Raw genomic sequence first — 20,987 nt, forward strand, 5'->3', positions numbered from 1 at the left:
TGGCATCAGAATCTGGGTATTGGGTGTCCATCAGGGAAACAAATACACAAACATTCTTTTGCTCTCTCTCCTCCTCCTCCTCCTTCTCCTCCTCCCTATCCTCTTTCTGTTCCTCCTCTTCTCCTTCTTCCTTCTCCTCTTTCTTTTCCTCTTCCTTCTCTTCCTCCTCCTCTCCTTCCTTTTCCTCCTCTTCTTCCTCCTCTTCCTCCTCTCCCTCCTTCTCTTCTTCCTCTCTTCTTTCTACTTCTCCTCTTCCTTCTTTTTCCCTCCCTCCCCCTCCCCTCCTTCCTCTCCACTGCCAGTTTGCTCCCTGCTGCCTCCGTCCCCCACTCATGGAGGGTCTGCCCTTCAGACTCCATTCTCTCAGTACTTGATCCTCAGACCTGTCTGCTCTGACTTCTAGCTCCTCCATTCCTTTCTCACTCTTGGCCAAAGTCAACAGTCACTTCCCACTTACCCTTCTTGGTCTTTCTGCTACACTTTCTGTGGTTACCCCCCCCCCCCTTCTCGAAACTCTCTTTCTTGACTTCCATGGTGTTGGACACTAATATTTCATCTTAGCTAGTTAATAAGCAAATATATATAGAATGAATAACTATTAGTTTAATTCAGCCAATATGTTGCTGTATGTAAGGTTTATCTACTCAGTCCTCAAGCACTTAAGAACTTAATATTTCCCAAGGGAAAAAAAAAAAGAAAACCCAGAATAGTTCCTGCTCTCAAGGGGCTTTCTTTCTTTCTTTCTTTCTTTCTTTCTTTCTTTCTTTCTTTCTTTCTTTCTTTCTTTCCTGATGTTTTAAAGATAAGAAGCAACTTAATTGAAGTGGTTCTCATTTCTAGAGAAAGCAATGTAAAGTCAGGGGCCAAAACAATTGCTTTAAAAGTATGTGGGGGAGGCTAGGTGGCACAGTGGATAAAGCACCGGCCCAGTGGATAAAGCACCAGCCCTGGAGTCAGGAGTACCTGGGTTCAAATCCGGTCTCAGACACTTAATAATGACCTAATAAATGACTTTCTTTCTTTCTTTCTTTCTTTCTTTCTTTCTTTCTTTCTTTCTTTCTTTCTTTCTTTCTTTCTTTGGTGGGGGAGGTTAAATGACTTGCCCAAGATCAAACAGCTCCTAAGTATCAGGTGTACACTCCGAATTTGAACTCAGGTCCTCCTGACTCTAGGGCCAGTACTCTATCCACTGTACTACCTAGCTTCCCCCGTTGGGGCCTAAATTCTAATGTATAATTCAAGTGTACAAACACAATAAATGCAGCATGGATGAGAGGAAGACACCAGCAGTGGGGGAGACTAGGAGGGGCCTCCTGAAGAAAATGGCATTTGAGCTGAGTCTGGAAGAAAGGTAAAGAACCTAAGAGATACAGGTGAGGAGGGATGGGGGACAGCCTGGGCAAAGTCCTGGAGGTAGGAGTTAGGATTTCATATGTAGAGTTAGTGAACCATCCCGAAGGACACACATCATTTTTCAGACCATTCTTTTCTTTCCTGACTTTCTACCTTTTCTTTTCCCTCCTTATACTGATATTCTTGGGCAATTCATCTACTTTTCCGGGGCTCTTACCTCTTCTGTGCTCCCGATTTTCCAATCTGTCTTTATCTGCACACAATCTTTAGCCTCACTGGGAAACTGTTTAGTTGCCTGTATTTGACTGTTCCATTAAGCAATTAAAACTTAGCATATCAAAAACAGAGATCATTTCATTTCTCTCTTTCCTTTCCTCTTCTCAATTACCTCTGGTTACTTCCATTTCTCTCTCTCTTTCTCTCTCTCTGGTCACAACCGCAGCATGATTTTGATCCTTCACCTTCAAAACCACCCCCAGCCCACCCCCTTCTATCATCCTATTCTTTGTTTAATCACCTGCCTCTTCCTTCCAGCCACCACCACCTTCATTCTTCATCCCTGCATCAGCTTCTGGGTAGTCTCTCTCTTCACAAATTTAGTAAGCACCTAGTGGGAGGCAGGTACTTTGCTAGGAAACAACCCAAATTAGAGTGGCCCCAAGTCAGGAACTAGATTTCCATTCTAGCATTCTGTTAGAATGTTAACTCCTTAAATAGTAGAGATTGTTTCATTCTTTGTCTTTGCATCCCTAGCTTGGGGACTGGAAATTGAATAAATCTAGGAGTTTTTAAGTGGTGAATTAATTAAATGTTTGACCAAAGATGCCTGGCTAATTTTTAAGTTAATAATTTTATATGGCCTATGAATTTTGTTATAATATCCAAATGGTCTTGTAAAAGAAAACAATTCCCACCCCTGTCCTAGGGCATAATAAGCCCTTGAAAAATTCTTGCTGATGGATGAATTCTAATAGGGAGGTACAACATGTTCACAGATAATTAAATGAAAGATATATACAAAATAAATACACACTGATGGGGGTGGAGGTCAGGAAATGCTTTCTGAAGGAAGCTCTGGGCTTCAGTTTCAACCTTAAAAGAGGGAGTTTGGATTAGCTGACATTTAGGGTTCCTTCCCACTCTGAGTCCATGGGCCTCACCCCAGATTTCTCCTTGTTTTGACTGTTACCATATAGAACCATTTGGGTACCCTGGTCTACTTTCACTAAGAGGCAGCCTTAACTCCCTAGTGTTCAGAGCTTTTGGAGCTCTCTCTCTCTCTCTCTCTCTCTCTCCCTCTCTCTCTCTCTCTCTCTCTGGCTGCACTATTTCTCCTTGACCACCCCTCATTTTAGATTCATTTCTAATAGGTTTTTGGCTTCCACTCCAGCTTCCACAGCATATAATTCACCTTGACAATCATCCCCCACCTGTCTCACCCCAATTTCTCTTTATCTCTCCCTGTTTCTATCTCTCTTCTCTATTTCTGTCTCTCTGGCTCTATTTCTCCGTCTCTGTCTCTCTCTCTCCATCCCTTTCTCTGTCTTTCTGTCTGTCTGTCTATGTCTGTCTCTGTCTATCTCTGTCTCTGTCTTTCTGTCTCTGTCTCTGTTTCTCTCTCTGTCTCTGTTTCTCTCTCTGTCTCTCTTTTGCTCTGTTTCTTTCTGTCTGTCTATGTCTCTGTTTATCTGTCTCTCTGTCTCTGTCTGTCTCTGTCTCTCTCTGTCTCTGTCTGTCTGTTTGTCTCTCTCTCTGTCTCTGTATCTCTCACACATGCCCTTTTACAATGCCTTCCTGATGATCTCCTTTAGTCTCAAATTCAGACTCATCCTCCAGCATCTCTGAGAATTGGCCATTACCAAGCAGAGTGCTTCACAAATGAGACTTGAGAGGAATATGGCATCTTCTTCACCACCAAAACCTACTGCTCCTCTAGTCTTTTAAAAAATAAAAATTTACTGATGCTTTTTTCCATAGCTCAGCTGGCCCTTCCCAATGGACCAACTCCTCCTCTAGTAATAGAAGCCGAGTTGCTGAAAGCCAACACCGAGATTCAACACATCCAGAGCATGCTGGCCAAGGTAAGAGGCCATTTCCCTGCCCTGCCCTTGCCCCCCGGCCCCCAGCCCTGGCCTGGCCTCCAGTCCTCCTCTTCTTCAGCCCTAAAGTCTCTGCCTTCCCCAGCATGGCAGGAACCTTGGTGCCAAGGTTTCTTAACCTGGGCTCTGTGCACCTATTTAGTGCTTACTGTATGCCTTCATAATATGTGTGTTTCAATATAATCACTGATTTCAGTATTATGTGATTTGAAAAGGGATTCATGGGTTCACTAGATAGCCAAGGAATAGATGATCCCCTCCCAAAGAATGCAGTGCCATAGAAGCTTTTGCAGGTGGCATCAGAGGTAGCAGTATTCAAAGATCTGCTATGGGACCCAGAGCAGGTTACCCTCTCTGATTAGCCCCCATAAATTTACTTTATATTGATTTTTTAAATTAATTTAAATTAATTATTTAATTTATAATTAATTAATTTTATTTTTATTAATTATTTGATTAATTTTAAAACATGAGATGGAGACCTATCTGGGGGGAAATATCTGGAGGTCCTTCCAGGTATTTACTTTTATATTGATTTTTTAATACTCTGCTGTTTTAAGGAAAGGCAGAGCAGAATGGGATGAGGGAATATGCCAGATTTTGAGTGCAAGCTGAGAGTCTAAACTCTTGCTTTGCCCTGTGTGATCCAAGTCAAGTTTCTTCTCCAACCTGGGCCTCAGTTTCCTCATCTGTAAAATAAGAGGATCAGGTCTCTAAGGGGTCTTCTGGCTCCACATTTGTAATCCCCAATCTGTAAAATTAATGATCTCATCCTCCATCATTCTCTCCTCCCTCTCTCTCTCTCTCTCTCTCTCTCTCTCTCTCTCTCTCTCTCTCTCTCTCTCTCTCTCTCTCTCCCTCCCCCTCCCCCCCCCCCCCCCTTCCTCCCTCTCTTTCTGTCTCTTTCTGTCTGTCTGTCTGTCTCTACCTCTGTCTCTCCTGGCTCTCTGTCTGTCTGTCTCTGTTTCTCGGTCCTCTCTCTATTTCCATCTGTCTGACTGACTCTTTCTTCCCTTTTCTCTCCTGATCTGTAAAATAAAGAGCTCATCCTCAATCATTCTCTTTTTCTCTCTCCCTCTTCCTCCCTTCCTCCCTCCCTCTTCTCCTCCCTATCCACTGCCTACAGAAATGCCCAAGTGTGTCCATCCTGAAAAAAACCAAGGGCCACTTAATAAATACATGTTTCTGATTGATTGTTGAAATAACCCAAGATTCCCTCCAATTGTCTTGGTCATTCTAATCCATTTAGGGCACATACATTGTTTATGCGTGTGTGTATGTGTGTGTGTGTGTGTGTGTGTGTGTGTGTGTGTACACACACACACACATATATATATATATATTTTTTTTCTTAGCTTTCTGATGATCTAGTGGATACTTGTATAACTGGCTATATATGCTCCTAATTATTTCCTAGTCATTTATATCGCTACTTAGGTTCCCCTTCTTGTCCCCAATTCATTTGAGTCCATCAAGCATTTGTTAAATGCCTACCTACTGTGTGTCATGAACTGAGTAAAGCCCTGAGAAGACAGACAAAAATGAATGGCCCTTGCCCTCAAGGAACTTACATTCTACTAGGGAGAAATAGCTCATACACAACAAATATAAAATATCAATTAATCAATCAACATTTATTAAGGATCTAACAGGTTCCAGACACTGTGCTAAATGATGGGAATATAAAAAAATAAGTAAAAGGCAGTCCCTGCCCTGGGGGAGTTTGCTGCATAGGAAATCAAAAAGATATATAAAATATATAAGCAAATTCAAAATAGTGACAAAGTTTGTGTTGCTAGGAGTGCCAAGGATTGGGTGGGGGTGGTGAGGGGGATCTGTTTTAGCCTTGTCTGGAAGCTGGCATTTGAATTGAACTTGAGAGAATTTGGAAATTCAAAGAGGAAGAGAGTGGGGGAAAGATTATATTATAGGCATAGGGCACAGCCTGGGCAAAGACCTGGAGATGAGAGATGGGATTTTATGGTTCATGGTTCATGGTTGACTGAAATGCACAGTGCATAAGATATGTAGGAAAGTGAAATCAGCCTGGAAAGACAGGCTGGAGCCCCAGTGTGAAGGACTTTCAAATGTCAGAGAAGGGTTTGTATTTTATTGATCATCTCTATGTGATAAGGTTGTTTCAGCAAAAGATGTTTCTCTTGCATCTGTTGTTCCCTGTGGTGCCAAGACCTCCTTGCTTTGGGGGCTCCTGGGATCCAGGCCCTATGCTTAAAAATGTCATTGCCCTTTTATTATTATTATTTTTAGCAGAAGCAGTTAAATTACTGACCTGAAAATCTTTAAATGAAGACTAAATGGATTCAGGTTGAGTCACAAGTTAATATTCAAACAAGGGAACTTAATTCTATTCTGAATCATGAATTCGACACACCATTGTTTGACAAAGTGGTGTTATTATTGTAGTGTCAAAAATGAGGTAATGCCAGACAGAAAATAAACACAGTCATAGGGCTTTCAGTCATTCAAGGGGCCTCCTGGCTCATCAAACCTGAAGTTAGGAAGGTCTGGAGCCAAATTCAAGCTTCAGACACTTTAACTAGCAGTGTGATCCTGGGCAAGTCACTTCACCCCTACCTCAGTTTCCTCATCTGTAAAATGAAGAGGTTGAACTCAGTAGTTTCTAAGACCCTTTTTGGATCATAAAATTATGATCCTATGAAATGAGGATGGAGAGGCAGCCAAGCTTGAGTGTTGGACTTACAGAACTGCCATCAAATCTGGCCACTTACTAGCTGTGAACCCTCTAGAGGAGTCAGTTTAAAACCTCTGTCCTTCAAGCAAACCCCCTGGAACTTTTCTAAGAAGTTCTCACCTGCTTGGGGTTGCAGTTAGCTAGGTGGAAGGAATTACCACTCCTGAAATACTGGCTTGCTGATCTCATCAATCCTTTTGCGTGTTCATATCATGTGATCCAGTACTCACAAAAACAGTTTCAATTTGGGAAACTCTTGAAACTCTCAGATAGGACCAGATAGGTATCAGAGTGTAAATAGAGGTTTTTAAAAATATATAGAAATATATTTATTTAAATATTATGTGTTTAACAGCATATAAACTTATATTATATTCCCATTATATTATATTTATAAATATAATGAATATATTTCTATTTTAAATACTTTCTTCTTTCTATATCTCCTCTTAAGATATATTACATATATAATTATAAATGGATTATATAACACATTCAAACACATATATAGACTGTATAACATTATAGTATCTGGCCTGCAGTCAAGAAACCCTGAGTTCAAATCTCAACTCTGGGGAAGGTCTATTTAAAAGCAAAACAAATTGAAAAAAATGAAAAAAACAAAAAACCCTTTATTTGTCTTCGTTTCCTCATCTGTAAAATGGATATAATAATAGAGCTGTTAGGAGGATAAAGTGTGTGTGTGTGTGTGTGTGTGTGTGTGTGTGTGTGTGTGGAGCATGAGGATCTGGAGCCAGGTCATCTCTTCCAAATCTTCTGTACCAGAATAGGAGTAAAAGAACTCAACTTTAAAAAGAAGGGAGAGTAATTGCTGCCTGGGGCCAAGGAGTTTGCAGACTACTCTCAGAGATCCCAGCTCCCATTGATGGAACCATTCTCCACTTCTTCCTGACTCCACCTGGCAAATCATCAGAAAAGGAGGAGAAACTTGGGGTTACCACCTCCCTCCCCCAAATCTGGAAAACAGCAACAGAAACACTCTTAAGAGAAGGAAAAAACCAAGGGGGAAAGCCTCCCAGGATACTTTGTTTCTTTGACATCTTCCAACACCCCAGAGTTAGCATTCATTGCTTCATCCTGTGAATGGAATAGGTCGCTTCTTAGGACTGCAGAGCAGATGAAAAGATGCTGGCCAAGTTTCTTTGCAGTATCTTTGTTCAGTGTCTAGGTTAATGGTGGGGGAGGGGGTGACAAAAGACAGGATTTGGAATTGTATGTGGGGAGGGGTTCCCTCCTTCTTATTTTAAGACACTAGAGCTTATTTTTGTTGTTCCTTCCTTTCCCTGCCAAGCTACTATTGCAGATCTATCGCTGTGGCTAGTTTTTCTTCCCCAGCAATAAATGGATGAGTCGATGAAAGAATGAATCAGTGAATGAATGAATGAATGATGATAACAGCAGAAATTAACATGGAATATTTAGGCTCAGGAAGCACAGTCTACACATTTTACACAAGATTTTTCCTCTTCCACAAGTTTCTGGAAAAAGAAGGGAAGGACTCCTAACTTGGGGCTATTTCTGTCCCTATTTCAAGTATAGTTTGCTTGCTTTATAATCAGTGGGTTTTATTTCATGGGTTAAAAAAACATGGGGTTCTGGAGAAGGATATGTTGGTTTCCCAGGCTGGTTACTGGAGGGATCCCAGACACAGAAAGGGTTCGGAAGCCTAGTGCTAACACCTCTCCCTAATGGTCCTGGGGATCTCAGTGGTTTAAACAGAACTCTTAGATGAAACACCCACCACCAATGCAGGTTGTCACCTACAAGGTTGGGGAATGACAAGATCCTCCTTAACCATTGATCTTTCATTCTCCTATGGAAAGATGTTGGATGTGGAGAAAGGAAAGAAGGAAAGGAGTTTTAATGTGCCCCCCTACCATCTGCCAGGCAATGGGGTAAGGCCTTACTCTCACTCGAGCTTCACAGCAGACCTGAGAGGTAGGTGCTATTTGGATTCCCATTTACAGATAGGAAAACTAAGGCAGACAGGGGTTAAGGGGGTCATACTGCTAATAAATATTCAAGGTTGTGTCTGAACTCAGCTCTGTTCTGATTTCTAGGGTCCAACCATTTGATGTTTGTTCTATAGAAAATATATTGAGGTGCAGTGTATAGAATGCCAGCCCTGGAATCAAGAAGATCTAAGTCAAATCCAGCCTCAGACACTTGATACTTATTATCTGTGTGACCTTGGGCAAGTCACTTAACCCTGATTGCCTCTTATCCAGGGCCATCTCTAGTCATCCTGATTCCTATCCGTCCACTGGACCCAGATGACTATGGAGGAAAGAGTGAGGCTGGGGACTTAGCACAGCCCCCCCCACTCAACCAGTTCATACACTTGTCATGGCATCACCTCCCTGATGTCATGGTCTTCTTTGAGAACAGACAAACATCATTGACTATATATCATTCTATTTCATTCATTTCATATATATCATCCTACTTCCTTTGTAGTCCAGTGTATTTATTTTGTGCATTTAAAAATGATTTGAGAAGAAGGGGGATCAGAGTAGTTGACAAAGAGATCCAAGACACAAGAAAGGAGAAAACTCTTTTCCCTATGTGCACCATTGGCCCAGGATGTCAGATTTTAAATAAGGCATGGCCCTGTGCTGTGGTTTTGCTCCCTTTGTGCTGGGAGAAGAGCATCATCCCTCAGCCCTGGCTGCAGCTGGGGGAAGGGGGCCATGGGAAAAAGAAGGGAAGAATCTGGAGAGGAGGAAGAGAAACGGGGCCACGAGGCACCCCAGGAGTCCAAAGATTTAGAGAATCCAGATGTGTTTGCTGTTGAAATAGGTGGCTGGAGTGTATTGAAAAGGGAGGCCCCAGAGAACCTTAAAAGCCTGTTGGCAGGGAAGCTTCGAGGCTTCGGATGACAAATGAAGCCCATCCCCTGCCTTTACTGCAGTGGCTGGAGATTTGCCTCCTGTGAGAATACTGCAGAATTCCCTAGGAATGGCCTCAGCAGGACCATATATTCTGTTGGCACCTAGGACCTGCACATGCTCCTCAATAGAGGAGGAAAGAAAATATGGCATCAGCCCCAAGCCAATTCTAGCCATCAGAGAGAGAGAGAGAGAGAGAGAGAGAGAGAGAGAGGAGAGAGAGAGAGAGAGAGAGAGAGAGGAGGGAAAGAGGAGAGAGAAAGGGGGAGAGAGAGAGAGAGAGACAGAGAGACAGATGACAGACAGAGAGACAGACAGAGAGACAGAGAGGAGGAAAAGAGAGAGAGAGAAAGGGGAGAGAGAGAGAGAGAGAGAGAGAGAGAGAGAGAGAGAGAGAGAGAGAGAGAGATGAGAAGAAGAAAAGGGGACAGATAATGAAGGAGAGAAGCTAATGGCCTTAGAGGCAAGATTCAAACCCAGATGCATCTCCCACTTCCCATCTTCCAACACTCTTTCCCTACTTGTGAAATGAACCCTGGAACTGCTCTGGCCATCCATGGTCTCCTCTTGTCTCCTATTGAATCTGTGGCTGGAGGCTCCCTCAGAAGGGACCAGAGGCCTCCTTTGGACCCAGCCAGGTTCTTTTGGAGAGTAGGGGTGGCCACCACCTGGAGACTGTGTATGCCATTCCTCATTAGCCATTGCTTCATCCTTGGACTACTAGCATTTTGAAATTTTCACAAACCAGCTAAACAGATGTGCTTTCCTCCTTTTCAAGTAATTATTACCTTTGACTGCTAAAGGAATGTCAGTAACTTCCCATGAGCACATGCTCCAGGAGGGCAGGGTGAGAGATCTGGGGGTTGGTGGGAGCTCATTCAGTGAATAAAACAGACTTTTCACCACATCCTAGGAATTCTGTAAGCCATATATTACTACTCCCTGTACCTTATAAGGCTTCCTGTGGGTGTGCATTTATACGTGTATGTGTGTATTTGTGTGTGTGAGAGTGTATGAGAATGTGTCTGTGTGTGTGTGTGTGTGTGTGTGTGTGTGTGTGTGTGTGTGAGAGAGTGTATGTGCTTGTGTGTGAGTGTGTATGTTAGCTCCAGTAGAGTGTGCACTTTCGAAGGGCAGGCACTGGTGTTTATTTGTGTCCCTAGAGCCTGTCCAGGGCCTGCTACAGAGCAGATTCTTAATTAAGCCAGCTTGGCTCTGAAGAAGAGATGAGAAAATGAAAGCTTTCTGCCTTCCTTGAAGAGATGAGGGTCAGGCATAGAACACTCCCTTGGTATACTTGATGTTTCTGGGAACCTGGGCAAATCCATTTTCCCCGTGCCTCAGTTTCCTCTCCTGTAAAATGGGAAGGTTGACCTCTGAGTACTCTTTCAAGCTCAAGATCTAGGATCCCACATGTCAACTAGTATTACTATAACTCATCCTCCCCCACATTCATTTATTCTTTTCTCCATATAAGGGATAGCTTTCTGGGGAGGAGAGAAATAATGCATTTGGAAATAAAGATGGCAAATATATATATATATATATATTATATATCAATATTTTTAAAGTGGCTAAATTGAATTTAGAGGCAAGGGATCCAAATGTCATAGGTTTAGAACTGGAAGGAGCCAGCATCTCCTCCTCACCTTACAGAAGAGGAAACTGAGGCAGTGGAGATAGAAATTTCCCCTCAATACTGCCTTGGCTTCATCCCACAGATTTTGGAATATTGAAAAATATTTTGAAATCCATTATCCTTAATGAAATTATCCATTGTTTCTTTGATTTGTTCTTTGACCCCAGGACTCATTCTTGAAAATCAGGTTATTACATTTCCAGTTAATTTTTAATCTAGCATAATAGAGTAAAAAGATGATTAGTTCTAGGTCCAAACTCCACCACTGACACTCATGGTATAACTTTGGGCAAATCACTTCCCTGACCACTGTTTGCTCATCTCTAAAAATGGGCGAGTGTGCTCAATGGCCTCTGGGGTCCCTTTGAGTTCTGGGTCTCTGGCTGTTGGGTACTTCTGCCCAGGGAGGGATAGTCAGTGGCAGAGTTGGGATCATGACCCTGTGCCCCAGATCCTTCACCCCTTTTACTGGCTCACATAGCCCCATCCTTCAGTCAGCTCTGTAGTTTTTCTGTTTTCTGTTACTTTTTGGAGGGTTTTAATGCAGTGAGGTCTTAGACACTTCCAAAGGGTTTCTCTTTAGTTGATATGTGTTTAAAAAGTCTTTTTCCCTCTCAAAAAGTCTTTTTCCTTCTCAGAGATCTAACTCCCATCTCTCAGTCCCAATCTCTTTGTCAACTCTCCATTTATCCATAAAGACAGCGTAGACTTAAATGGCCAACTTAGCCAATTTCGGGAAATATGAATTTTAAAAATTTAACCACACCTTATACTGCTGGCAGCCTGGCTCATCTGGAGCCCAACCAGGAAGCAAGAAGTGAGAACAAGATCTCTGAGCAACCAAAGGGGAGGTCACACAGCCCTTCATCAGATACTTGGCTCGTAGAAGAGCCCCTTGGTCCCTCATTCAGAGCCAATTTACTCCTACTTTACATAGAAGCTTAGTAATCTCCCGGAGAACAGAAAGAACACAAGATCTGAAGGCCAAGGACCTGGGTCAGATTTGTGGTTCATTATACCTCTAGTAATAATTACCTACCCTTCCCAATTTTATATTCCTTATCTTTTGAATAAGAGAGTTTACTGGATAGAACATTTTATTTTTATTTTTGGCTTTATGAGGCAATGGGGTTAAGTGACTTGCCCAAGCTAAGTAATTATTAAATGTCTCAGGTCGGATATGAACTCAGGTCTTCCTGACTCCAGGGCCCATTCTCTATCCACTGCACCATGTAGCTGCCCTTGACTGGATAGAATAGAGGGGACCAGTGGATACAGAGGTCCTGGGTTTAAATTCTGGCTCCTTAAACCATCTTTCTGTTTACCAATGTTCTTTATTTTCATTCTAAATTTAAACACCAACCAAGACAAGCATTCCCATTTATGATTCAGAAGAGAAAAAGATGGGACACAATCTATGACACACAATTTGTTTATTCTTATAAGGCTGTGTGCCTCAGTTTCTTCATCTGTCAAATGAGGCAGCACAATGAATGGATAGAATGGGAAAACCTGAGCTCAAATCCTTTCTCAGAACTTTAGCCACTGTGTGACCCTAGGCAAGTCACTTAACCTCTTTCTGCCTCAGTTTTTTCTTCTGTAAAATGGAGATAATAGGGTTGTAGAGAGAATGAACTGAGATCTGGCATTTGCAAAACTCTTAAGGGCTATAGAAATGGTAACCATGGGAAAAAAAGAAATGGTAGCCTGGCCATAAAATCAAGGGAATGGACCAGAGGACCTTCCTCTTCTAACTCTCCAAAACTTTAATCCTATAAAGATGAGAAGATAAATCTCCTTTCAGGCCTTCTCTAATTCTGATCAGTGTCCTTGAAGTAGGTGCTATTGTGATTTCCATTTTACAGGCTCTTGTAAGGGCCAGCTGTGGGATTTGAACTCAGGTCTTCCTGACTGCAAAGTCCAGCAAAACTGCATCCAGTGGGGATGCTGTGTACCTGTAGAATAGGAGGTTATGCTGTGGGATAGTCCCAAGAACACTGGGAGCTTTGGTTAAGGACCTGGATTCATATTCCCAGCCTTGCTGCTTACTCCCTATGTGATCTTGAGCAAGTCACTTCATATCTGCTCTCAACCTCAGTTTCCCCCTTTGTAAAATGAGAACATTGAGTCAAGGTCCCTCCAGTTCTCAATTCTGCAGTTTTTGGCCCGTTGGAGCCCCCTAGTGGAAGACTCAGCATCCAATCTTTATGGTCATCGGTGGTCAGGAAGACCTCTGCTGCCCAGCCCAAAGGGGAAGAAAAGGCAGAAAGTGTTCCTTGTAGATTTGGGGACAGCATTTAAGGCGATTTTCTTGCATTTCATTTTGATGAATTGGATCAATATCTATGGAGATCTGACTGGGGAAGGGATGCTCTGAGGATGCCCTAACCCATTTTTCCCTTAGGGAAAAACATTGCTGTCTTATTAAGGAGCTTGGCTAACAATAGATGGAGGCCTGGGAAACCCCAATCTGTACTCTCTGGCAATCAATCAATCAATCAAGAAGTATCAAGTTCCTACTGTGTGTATAAAGGGCTTTGGAAATATGAAAGTACTATAGAAATATTGGTATTTACTATTATGTGGTAACTGCCACTTTCCCTCAAGGAGCTGACATTTTGGGGGGAAATGACATAAACATAAATATGTCTAAACCATCAGCAAGGGAAATAGCAGGTGCTAGTAGCTGCCCTCATCAAGAAGGGCTTCATACAAAGACCAAGATTATTACTTTTAATTTTTAAAAAAAAACCCATTATCCTATTATGTAACTTTGCTATCTCTTATACTTTATTTTTCTTCCTTAAGGATATAATTTCTCATCACATTCAATTTAAATCAATGTATAGCATGGAAACAATGTAAAGACTAACAGAATGCCTTCTGTGGGGGGGTGGAGGGAGGGAAGTGAGATTAGGGAGAAAATTGTAAAATTCAAAATAAATAAATAAAAGAAAGGTTTCATAGAGATGGTGCTTGAACTGATCTTTAAAGGAAATTAGGAATTCTAAAAGGTAGAGGCAAGGAGAGAAGGCATCACAGGCTTTGGGCAAGCAATGAATGAAGAAGGGATAAGTTTGCCTGTGTTTGTAAGGTGCATGGAGAAGGAGGAATGTACAACAAATAGGGAAAGATATGTACAATATAGAAGGAAATCCTTGAAATCCCCTCCTTGATGAGAAGCTCATTACCTCCCACAAGCCAGTCTCTTCCAAAGTCAAGAATGTCACTTTGTTGGATCTCTGCTTCAGGGGTGTCTGGGAACATTTTGCTTCAGGGATTAACAGGAGGCTTCCCTTTCATTCTAGGTGGAGAAGGAATGTGGCTACCTAAAAGAAGTATGTGACCGGCAGGCAGAACAGCTGAGTCGGACCAGCCTGCAGTTGCAAGAGAAAGCCTCGGAAAGTGATGCGGAGATCAAGGACATGAAGGAGACCATCTTTGAGCTGGAAGACCAGGTGGAGCAGCACCGCGCAGTAAAGCTGCATAATAACCAGCTAATAAGTGAGCTTGAAAGTAAGTGACACCGAGAGCCCCCACTGCAGGGGAAGAGCAGGCAGGCGCCTGCGCAGAGACTTTTAGCAATAGGAGAGTGTGGATGAGATCCAATATTTGCAGCTGTCACTTTGCAAAGTCCTATTGTTACCTCTGTAAGAATCATTCCTAGCGATAACCACCACTACCCATGGCTGTCATTGTCATTGTGCTTTGGAATTTGCACCCACCCTTCCCTCCCCTCTTGAGGTTAGACAGTGCTAATATTATCATCCTTTAGTCAATCAATCAGCAAATAATTATTAGACACTTATTTTGTGCTATTTGCGGGGGCTACAAAGAAAGGCAAGAATATAGGCCTTGCTCTCAAGGATCTGACAGTCTCATGGGGGAACCATATACAGACAACTTTGTACATAAAAGATCAATACAGAATAGATTAAAGGTGAACCATAGAGCCTGACATTTATTAAGCCCTTACTCTTTGCTAGGCAGAGGGGACACAAAGACAAAAATAGTTCCTGCCTTACATTCTAATGAGGGAGGCTGCATGTAAATAACTAGATAAGACATATGCAGACATCAGGCTCCTGAATGAGATGGTTGGCCCAGACGGTCACCATGATCCTTTCTAGCCCAAAATCTAGGGCCCTACTTAGCACCTGTAGGACCTTGTGCTTCAGCTAAGTTTGCCTCCCTGGGCCAACTCAGTTTCCTTCTCTGTAAAATGAAGCTCTAAAGCTTATGCTTAATCTTATTGCTGACTGATTAATTGGTGATAATAGCTGTGCTTACCATTTGGTCACTGGAGGAAGAACAATTTAAGTATGTATCCTGTGGGCAATGAGAAAGGTCTTACTAATAAACTGAATGATTAGCTTGCCCAAAATATTGATCACTGGGGGAAGCCAGGGAGTGTGATTAAGGCAACAGTACCATGCCCTCCAAACCTCAGACATCCTAGTGGTCAACAGGTAAGCCATTCATTTCCCTTGAATTAGGGAATAATAGCTATCACCAGGATAGCTCTTTAAATTATATTAAATATTCATTATATAGGTTTGAACAACACTTTGCAAATATCTCATTTGATCCTTAAAACAATCCTGGGAGGCAGGTGCTATTTTGATTTTTACAGATGAAGAAACTGAGACAGACATTCAGTGACTTACTCAAGGTTTCAGTTAGTAAATGTCTGATACTGGATTTGAACTCAGGTCTTCCTGACTCCTAAGTTTAGTACTTCATCTAGCTACATAGTTAGATACTTTCCACATTCACCCAGATAAGGTTCTTCAGATATAGATCTTATCTTTGTGGTAAAAAATAAAAAAAATAAAAACAAAAACAAAACTCATAAATGGAAGCATTCATCACTCTTTAGGAAATCTTCTTATTAATTTTGGAAATTAATTTCAGTTTTCTCTGAACTAATTAATTAATTAATTAATTTCAGTTAGCTCTTCTTCAGTTAAAAAAATAATCAGACCTAGGGTTTCCCAAGTCTATTAGAAATCTATTAATTTGGGTTCTTTCCTCAGTAACTAAAATTACTATTACAGTAATTAAAATTACTATATTTATTGCTTAATTTACTATCTAATGATTCCCCACACTACTGAAAATCCACTCATTAATTTTGGTAGTCCTTGAAAGTGAATGTGACTATTTCCTCAGCTTCCTCATCAATAAAATTAACATAAGACCTAAGGATTCACAAGTCTCCCAATTGCATTGAATGTTTCTGATTACCCAGACAACCTCACCAACATATGAAGTTTGACCAAGATTTATGGTGCCAGCATTAATGGTGCCCATTAAGGATATGATCCAGTGGTGTCATTTAGATGGAAATCAGGTCTCATATTGACTCAGAAAACCTTATATTGTTATTATTTATTTTGTTAAATATTTTCCAATTACATTTGAATCTGGTTTGGGCCTACACTCGGGAGTGTTATCCATCTCCCAGCCACAAATTGGGCATCTCTGGTCTCCAGTGCCAAAAGCAGAATTTTCCTAGTTGCTTCAGAAGCAGAATTGCCCCACTTGCTTCAGACTGACTCAAAGATGCCATAGGACATCCAGAAACTGGTGTCCAAATTCACTTCCAAACAATAGCTGTGTCCAGTGAGACTTAAGAAGAATAAAGTCAGGTATCACACTGCAACTAATTCACACAATAACATTGATGACCATGGCAGAACTAAGACCTGCTATATTGGGGCAGCATTGCTTCAGAAACTTGGATAATTTTTTTTTTTTTTGGTTTTTGTAAGGCAATGGGGTTAAGTGACTTGCCCGAGGTCACACAGCTTATTAAGTGTCCGAGGCCGGATTTAAATTCAGGTCCTCCTGACTATAGAGCTATTGCTCTATCCACTGTACTATCTAGCTGCCCCTCAAACCTGGATAATTGATGACAAATAGAATAATTTATGAGGAAAACCAGTCTGATTTTGTGGAGCTGAGCAGACAGGATGTGGGGGCATCAGAGAAAATCAAAACAGTTGATTTATAGTAAGAGCCTCAAATGGAGATCATTGAAACAATGATGATCTTTGTCATCTTTATTATAGCTAACATTTATATAACATTTTAAGATTAACAAAGCATTTTTACAAAGATTGTCTCATTTGATCTTCAATCACCCTGGAGAGTAGATATCTTCATTTTACAGATGAGGTAACAGACAGCAGACAGAAATTAAGTGACTTGTCCAAGACCACATAGCTAGTTAGAGATTGAAACCAAATTTGATCTCAAGTCTTCCCGAGAGCAAATCTTGGCACTCTATCTTCTGGGGCGTCTGGCTGCCCAATAACAAACTACAAAAATAAGAAAGTTGACTTTTAGATGAGCTTTAGGAAAATAGGATCCTAGTCCTGGAACTACAAGGGTCCTTAGTATGTTCTTAGATTGAATTGAGATCTGTAAAGTGACTTTCTTAAGATTATGAAGAGTGGCAGGGATTGAATCTGAACCTAGATCTTCTGACTCCAGAACTGAACTCTTTTCATTAGCCTACACTTAAGTTGAGCAGCTTCAAATAATTATGGCATCTCATATTTGGGACCTCATAGAATGCCTAGGACAATCTCTAACCAGAAGCATGAAGGGAGCCATCTCCCAATCTATTGATTTGTCTTGGGATCATAAAGAGCTTTTACCAGAGCGTCAGACCAGCCAGTGATGTCAAAAGCAAGAAGACTTTATCATGGGTATGTTTTAACTCTCACAAAGACAGTCGTAGCTAGCTAAATTAACCTAGATATGAACAATCAAGGCTAACTTAATGGACAGGGACAGTTGGGGGAAGTAGGAAGCAAGGGATTATAAAGGCCAGGGCCAGTTCCCAGTCCCCAGTCTTGGCCCCTTGGGACCAAGGGTAAGGCAATCAGTAATGGTTCTCTGCATAGCCAGCCACTTTCTGGACTTGGTATATCCAGGTTATGCCAAATTCTCATTTCTTCTAGCTCCAGTGAAAGAGAAACCTAAAGATCTGCACCCTTCCCATGTGAGGAAACTCAGGATTCAGGTTAGGGCTGAGGATTTTATAGGGACTCAGGGCTCACAGCTGATCTCTTCTCCATCTCTGGAGTCACAAATGGGGAGATATTGGAGATGGACTAGCATGGTCCCTATTCTTAATTCCAGATTTCAGAAAGGTCCAAGACAAGAAAGGCTCATCTAGAACAGAAACAACTTGTGACAATTGAGTCTTCCAAATCAAAAATGGGAGGAGGGTCCAGGGGACTTCCCTCAAATCAGGCCCAGTTAAACTTAACCATACAACAGCTGGATGGATAGGGATACATCTGTGGCTCTACTGGTAGGGAACTGCCTCTCCTAATGCAGGTTGGTGCTTTTTTCTGAAACCTGTCTTACAGAATTATTTAATGAGACTTTCAGTAGTTTGCCCTGAGTCACAGAGCAGGTATATCAGAGGAAGGATTTGAATCCAGGACTTCCTGGTCCTTCAGTCAGTTCTGGATCTACTTTGGCCATAATTGCCTCTCAGCAGTTGGAACAGCCGGAACACAAAAATTCCCAAATTATGATTCCCACCATTGAAGCATTGTTCTTTAGGGTTAATAACTCAAGTCTCTATTCTCTCTTTAATTGATTGCATAGGTATACAAGAAAGCATCTTGGGGGAAAAAACATCTTGAGAGATGAGCCCAGTTAATTTTAGGGGAAATCCTCATCTGTGGTCCATGTGGGGATTCTGAATTCCACAGAGTCATCTCTCTCCTGAGGACTCAGAAAACACAGCCCACAGACAGTTTCACCTTGGTTAGTCATCTGCACAGTCTCCATTATCAATAATTCCTAACATAGTTTGTTCTAGTTTAGCACTATGGAGCCAATATCATGATTTCATCATTAGGGCAGCTAATTAGTTGGCAAGGTGGATTTAGTTGTGTCTCAGACACTTATTGTGGGATCCCAGGCAAGTTATTTAAGCTGGTTTGCCTCAGTTTCCTCATCTGTAAAATGATCTGGGGAAGGAAATGGCCAACCACTCTAGTATCTTTGCCAAGAAAGAGTCAGACATGACTGAAAAATGACAAAAAACCCGAGCCAGAAGGGAACTTGGAAATCATCAAGTCTAATTCAGCAAATACAGTTCAACTAATAGAGCAGATAGAGTTGAACACTATTTAATCATCTTGAGATCAGTGCTTACTGTTGTAATTAAGTTAGGAGGTGGAGCTGTAGACAGAGCCGGGATGGTAACTCACTTTCAAGTGAAAGAACTACCAAGACTGCCTATGGTCTTACCGGTTTACAAGTTGATTTTTACAGAGGGAGAAACTGAGGCTCATAGTTAAAGTGACTCACATAGTGTGAGGCAGGATTTGAACCCAGGCCTTCCTGACTCTGAGATCATTCCTTCACACAAATAAACTGAATCAGTATTAGATTTCTCATTAGTGGCCATGGACATGATCCATTCTAAGTAGTTCCCCAAGCAAGAGAAGGGAAGGGAAACCCCATAATATAAAGACAACCCTTTTTCAAGAGAGCCTTGGACTATAAGGCATCTTCCATACTTTTCTCAGATGAGTTGACAGAGAGGACAAATATAGCCATGAGCCAAACAACTATTCTGAAGTGGACAGGGCCCTCCTCAGGCTTATTATGGCAGACCCTGGTTCTTCTGTCTGATAGATCAAAAGGACTAGTGATATCTAGGACAGTGATCACCTGAGGCTTTGAGGAAATTAAGAGCCCTGTGTTAGAGATGGCATTCAAACCCAAGTCTTCCTGAATTCCCAAGGTGATCGATCATTCTTCCCTATAGCAGGGCCAACTAACTCTTATAAACCTGTCTGCATCCTGTTGTGTTGAGTTGTGTCTGATTCTTTGTGATCTCTTTTGGGGTTTTCTTGGCAAAGATATGTGGCTTGAACTAAGGTCCTCCTTACTCCAGGCCTGACGCCCTACCTAGTGTTTTCCCTATACCTTTATAATTATCTAAATTCCCTTTTTCTCTCCAGCTCTATTCTGCTGGTTGGTGTTGAGTTGGTTTTTTATTTTAAATCCTTATTCAAACCTTTGGAAGGCAGACTCTTTCAGATAAGTTTACAACCTTTAAAGTCACAATCAATAATCATCTTTCCAAAGTAGTTAATTTGAGGTCTGGAATCAGGAAGACTCATCTTCCAGAGTTTAAATCTAGCCTTAGATGCTTGCTGTGTATCTTTGAGCAAGTCACTTAACCTTGTTTGCCTCAGTTTTCTCTTCTATAAAATGAGCCAGAAAAGCAAATGGCAAACCAGTCCAGTACCTCTACCAAGAAAACCCCAAATGGTATCAGGGAGAGTCAGGTACAACTGAAAAAGGACTCAATAACAATTCATTGAGATATAAAGCAAGCCTTAAATTTGTTCCTAGAAAGTCCTGGTTATTACCTTTTGTTCTAGGAGCGGTACTAGGCCTGGAGTCAGAGCTGAGTTCAGATCTGTATTTGTGTTTGCCTCCATTTCCTCATTTATAAAGTGGGGGTAATAACCAGACCTACCTCCCAGGGTGGTTGTGAGGATTAAATGAGATAATCACTATAATGTGTCTAGTACATAGGGGGCACTATCTAAATGCCAGCTATTACTATTGTTTCCTGTCAGAAGAAAAATCATTATCATACCTCCATAGACAAACAAGTCCCCCCACCTCCATCATAGTGACACCTCTACAAGAAAAGTGATCATGATAACTTAGGGGTAAGGGGGAGGGGATTTGAAAGAGTCTAGAGTTCAGAGAGAACCACTGATTTTGCCTTTGAAGAGGAGACCAGGAAATTAAAGCCTAAGCTGAGAAAACTCACTCAGGAGTCTTCCACATCCCAGGTAACTGGGCTTCATGGTCTCCCTATTGACTTTGGAAGTTTTCTGAGGCTTCCCTTCCAATAGATGCTGTAGGCCCCCCCATAGTTGCTCTTAGGAAACCCAGACATTGGGGAGTCTCATCGTATTCCTAATTGGAGTTGATCTCTCTGAGCATCTTTTGAGTCCCTAAGAAGAGATCCACAAGACCTATAGGGGTCTGGGACTCATTCTTTGCCACAGACCTATAAAAAGAGAAACACAAAGCATAGTGCAAAAAAAGAAGAAAAGGGGAAGAGGAAGGAGGAAGAAAGAGCTGCCAATACCAGTAATAATTGGAGTCTAGTCTCATGCCAGAACCACCAACCATCTCATTACAGAACATCTTCTAATGGAGCAGCAAAAAGGAAGCTGAGCCTGGAGTCAAGAAGACCTGAATTCAAATCCAAC

General features: G+C 41.7%; 1 protein-coding gene across 2 annotated transcripts in view; it reads left to right on the forward strand.

Annotated features, from left to right (window-relative positions):
- SPECC1 (sperm antigen with calponin homology and coiled-coil domains 1) overlaps nucleotides 1–20,987 on the forward strand; it is a 413,523-nt gene that overhangs the window by 261,329 nt on the left and 131,207 nt on the right. Inside the window, exons 1-2 of one of the 2 annotated variants that reach the window (XM_074189252.1) lie at nucleotides 3,386–3,434; nucleotides 14,022–14,229. The exons of the other annotated variant lie outside the window; for it this stretch is intronic. Coding sequence (XP_074045353.1) covers nucleotides 3,423–3,434; nucleotides 14,022–14,229 — 220 coding nt within the window. The 5' untranslated portion in view covers nucleotides 3,386–3,422. Of the gene's footprint in view, nucleotides 1–3,385; nucleotides 3,435–14,021; nucleotides 14,230–20,987 lie in introns of those variants that run through there. 2 annotated transcript variants of the gene reach the window in all.

This window comes from Macrotis lagotis, chromosome 5 (assembly GCF_037893015.1).
Source record: "Macrotis lagotis isolate mMagLag1 chromosome 5, bilby.v1.9.chrom.fasta, whole genome shotgun sequence".
In the NCBI taxonomy this organism is placed as follows: Eukaryota; Metazoa; Chordata; class Mammalia; order Peramelemorphia; family Peramelidae; genus Macrotis; species Macrotis lagotis.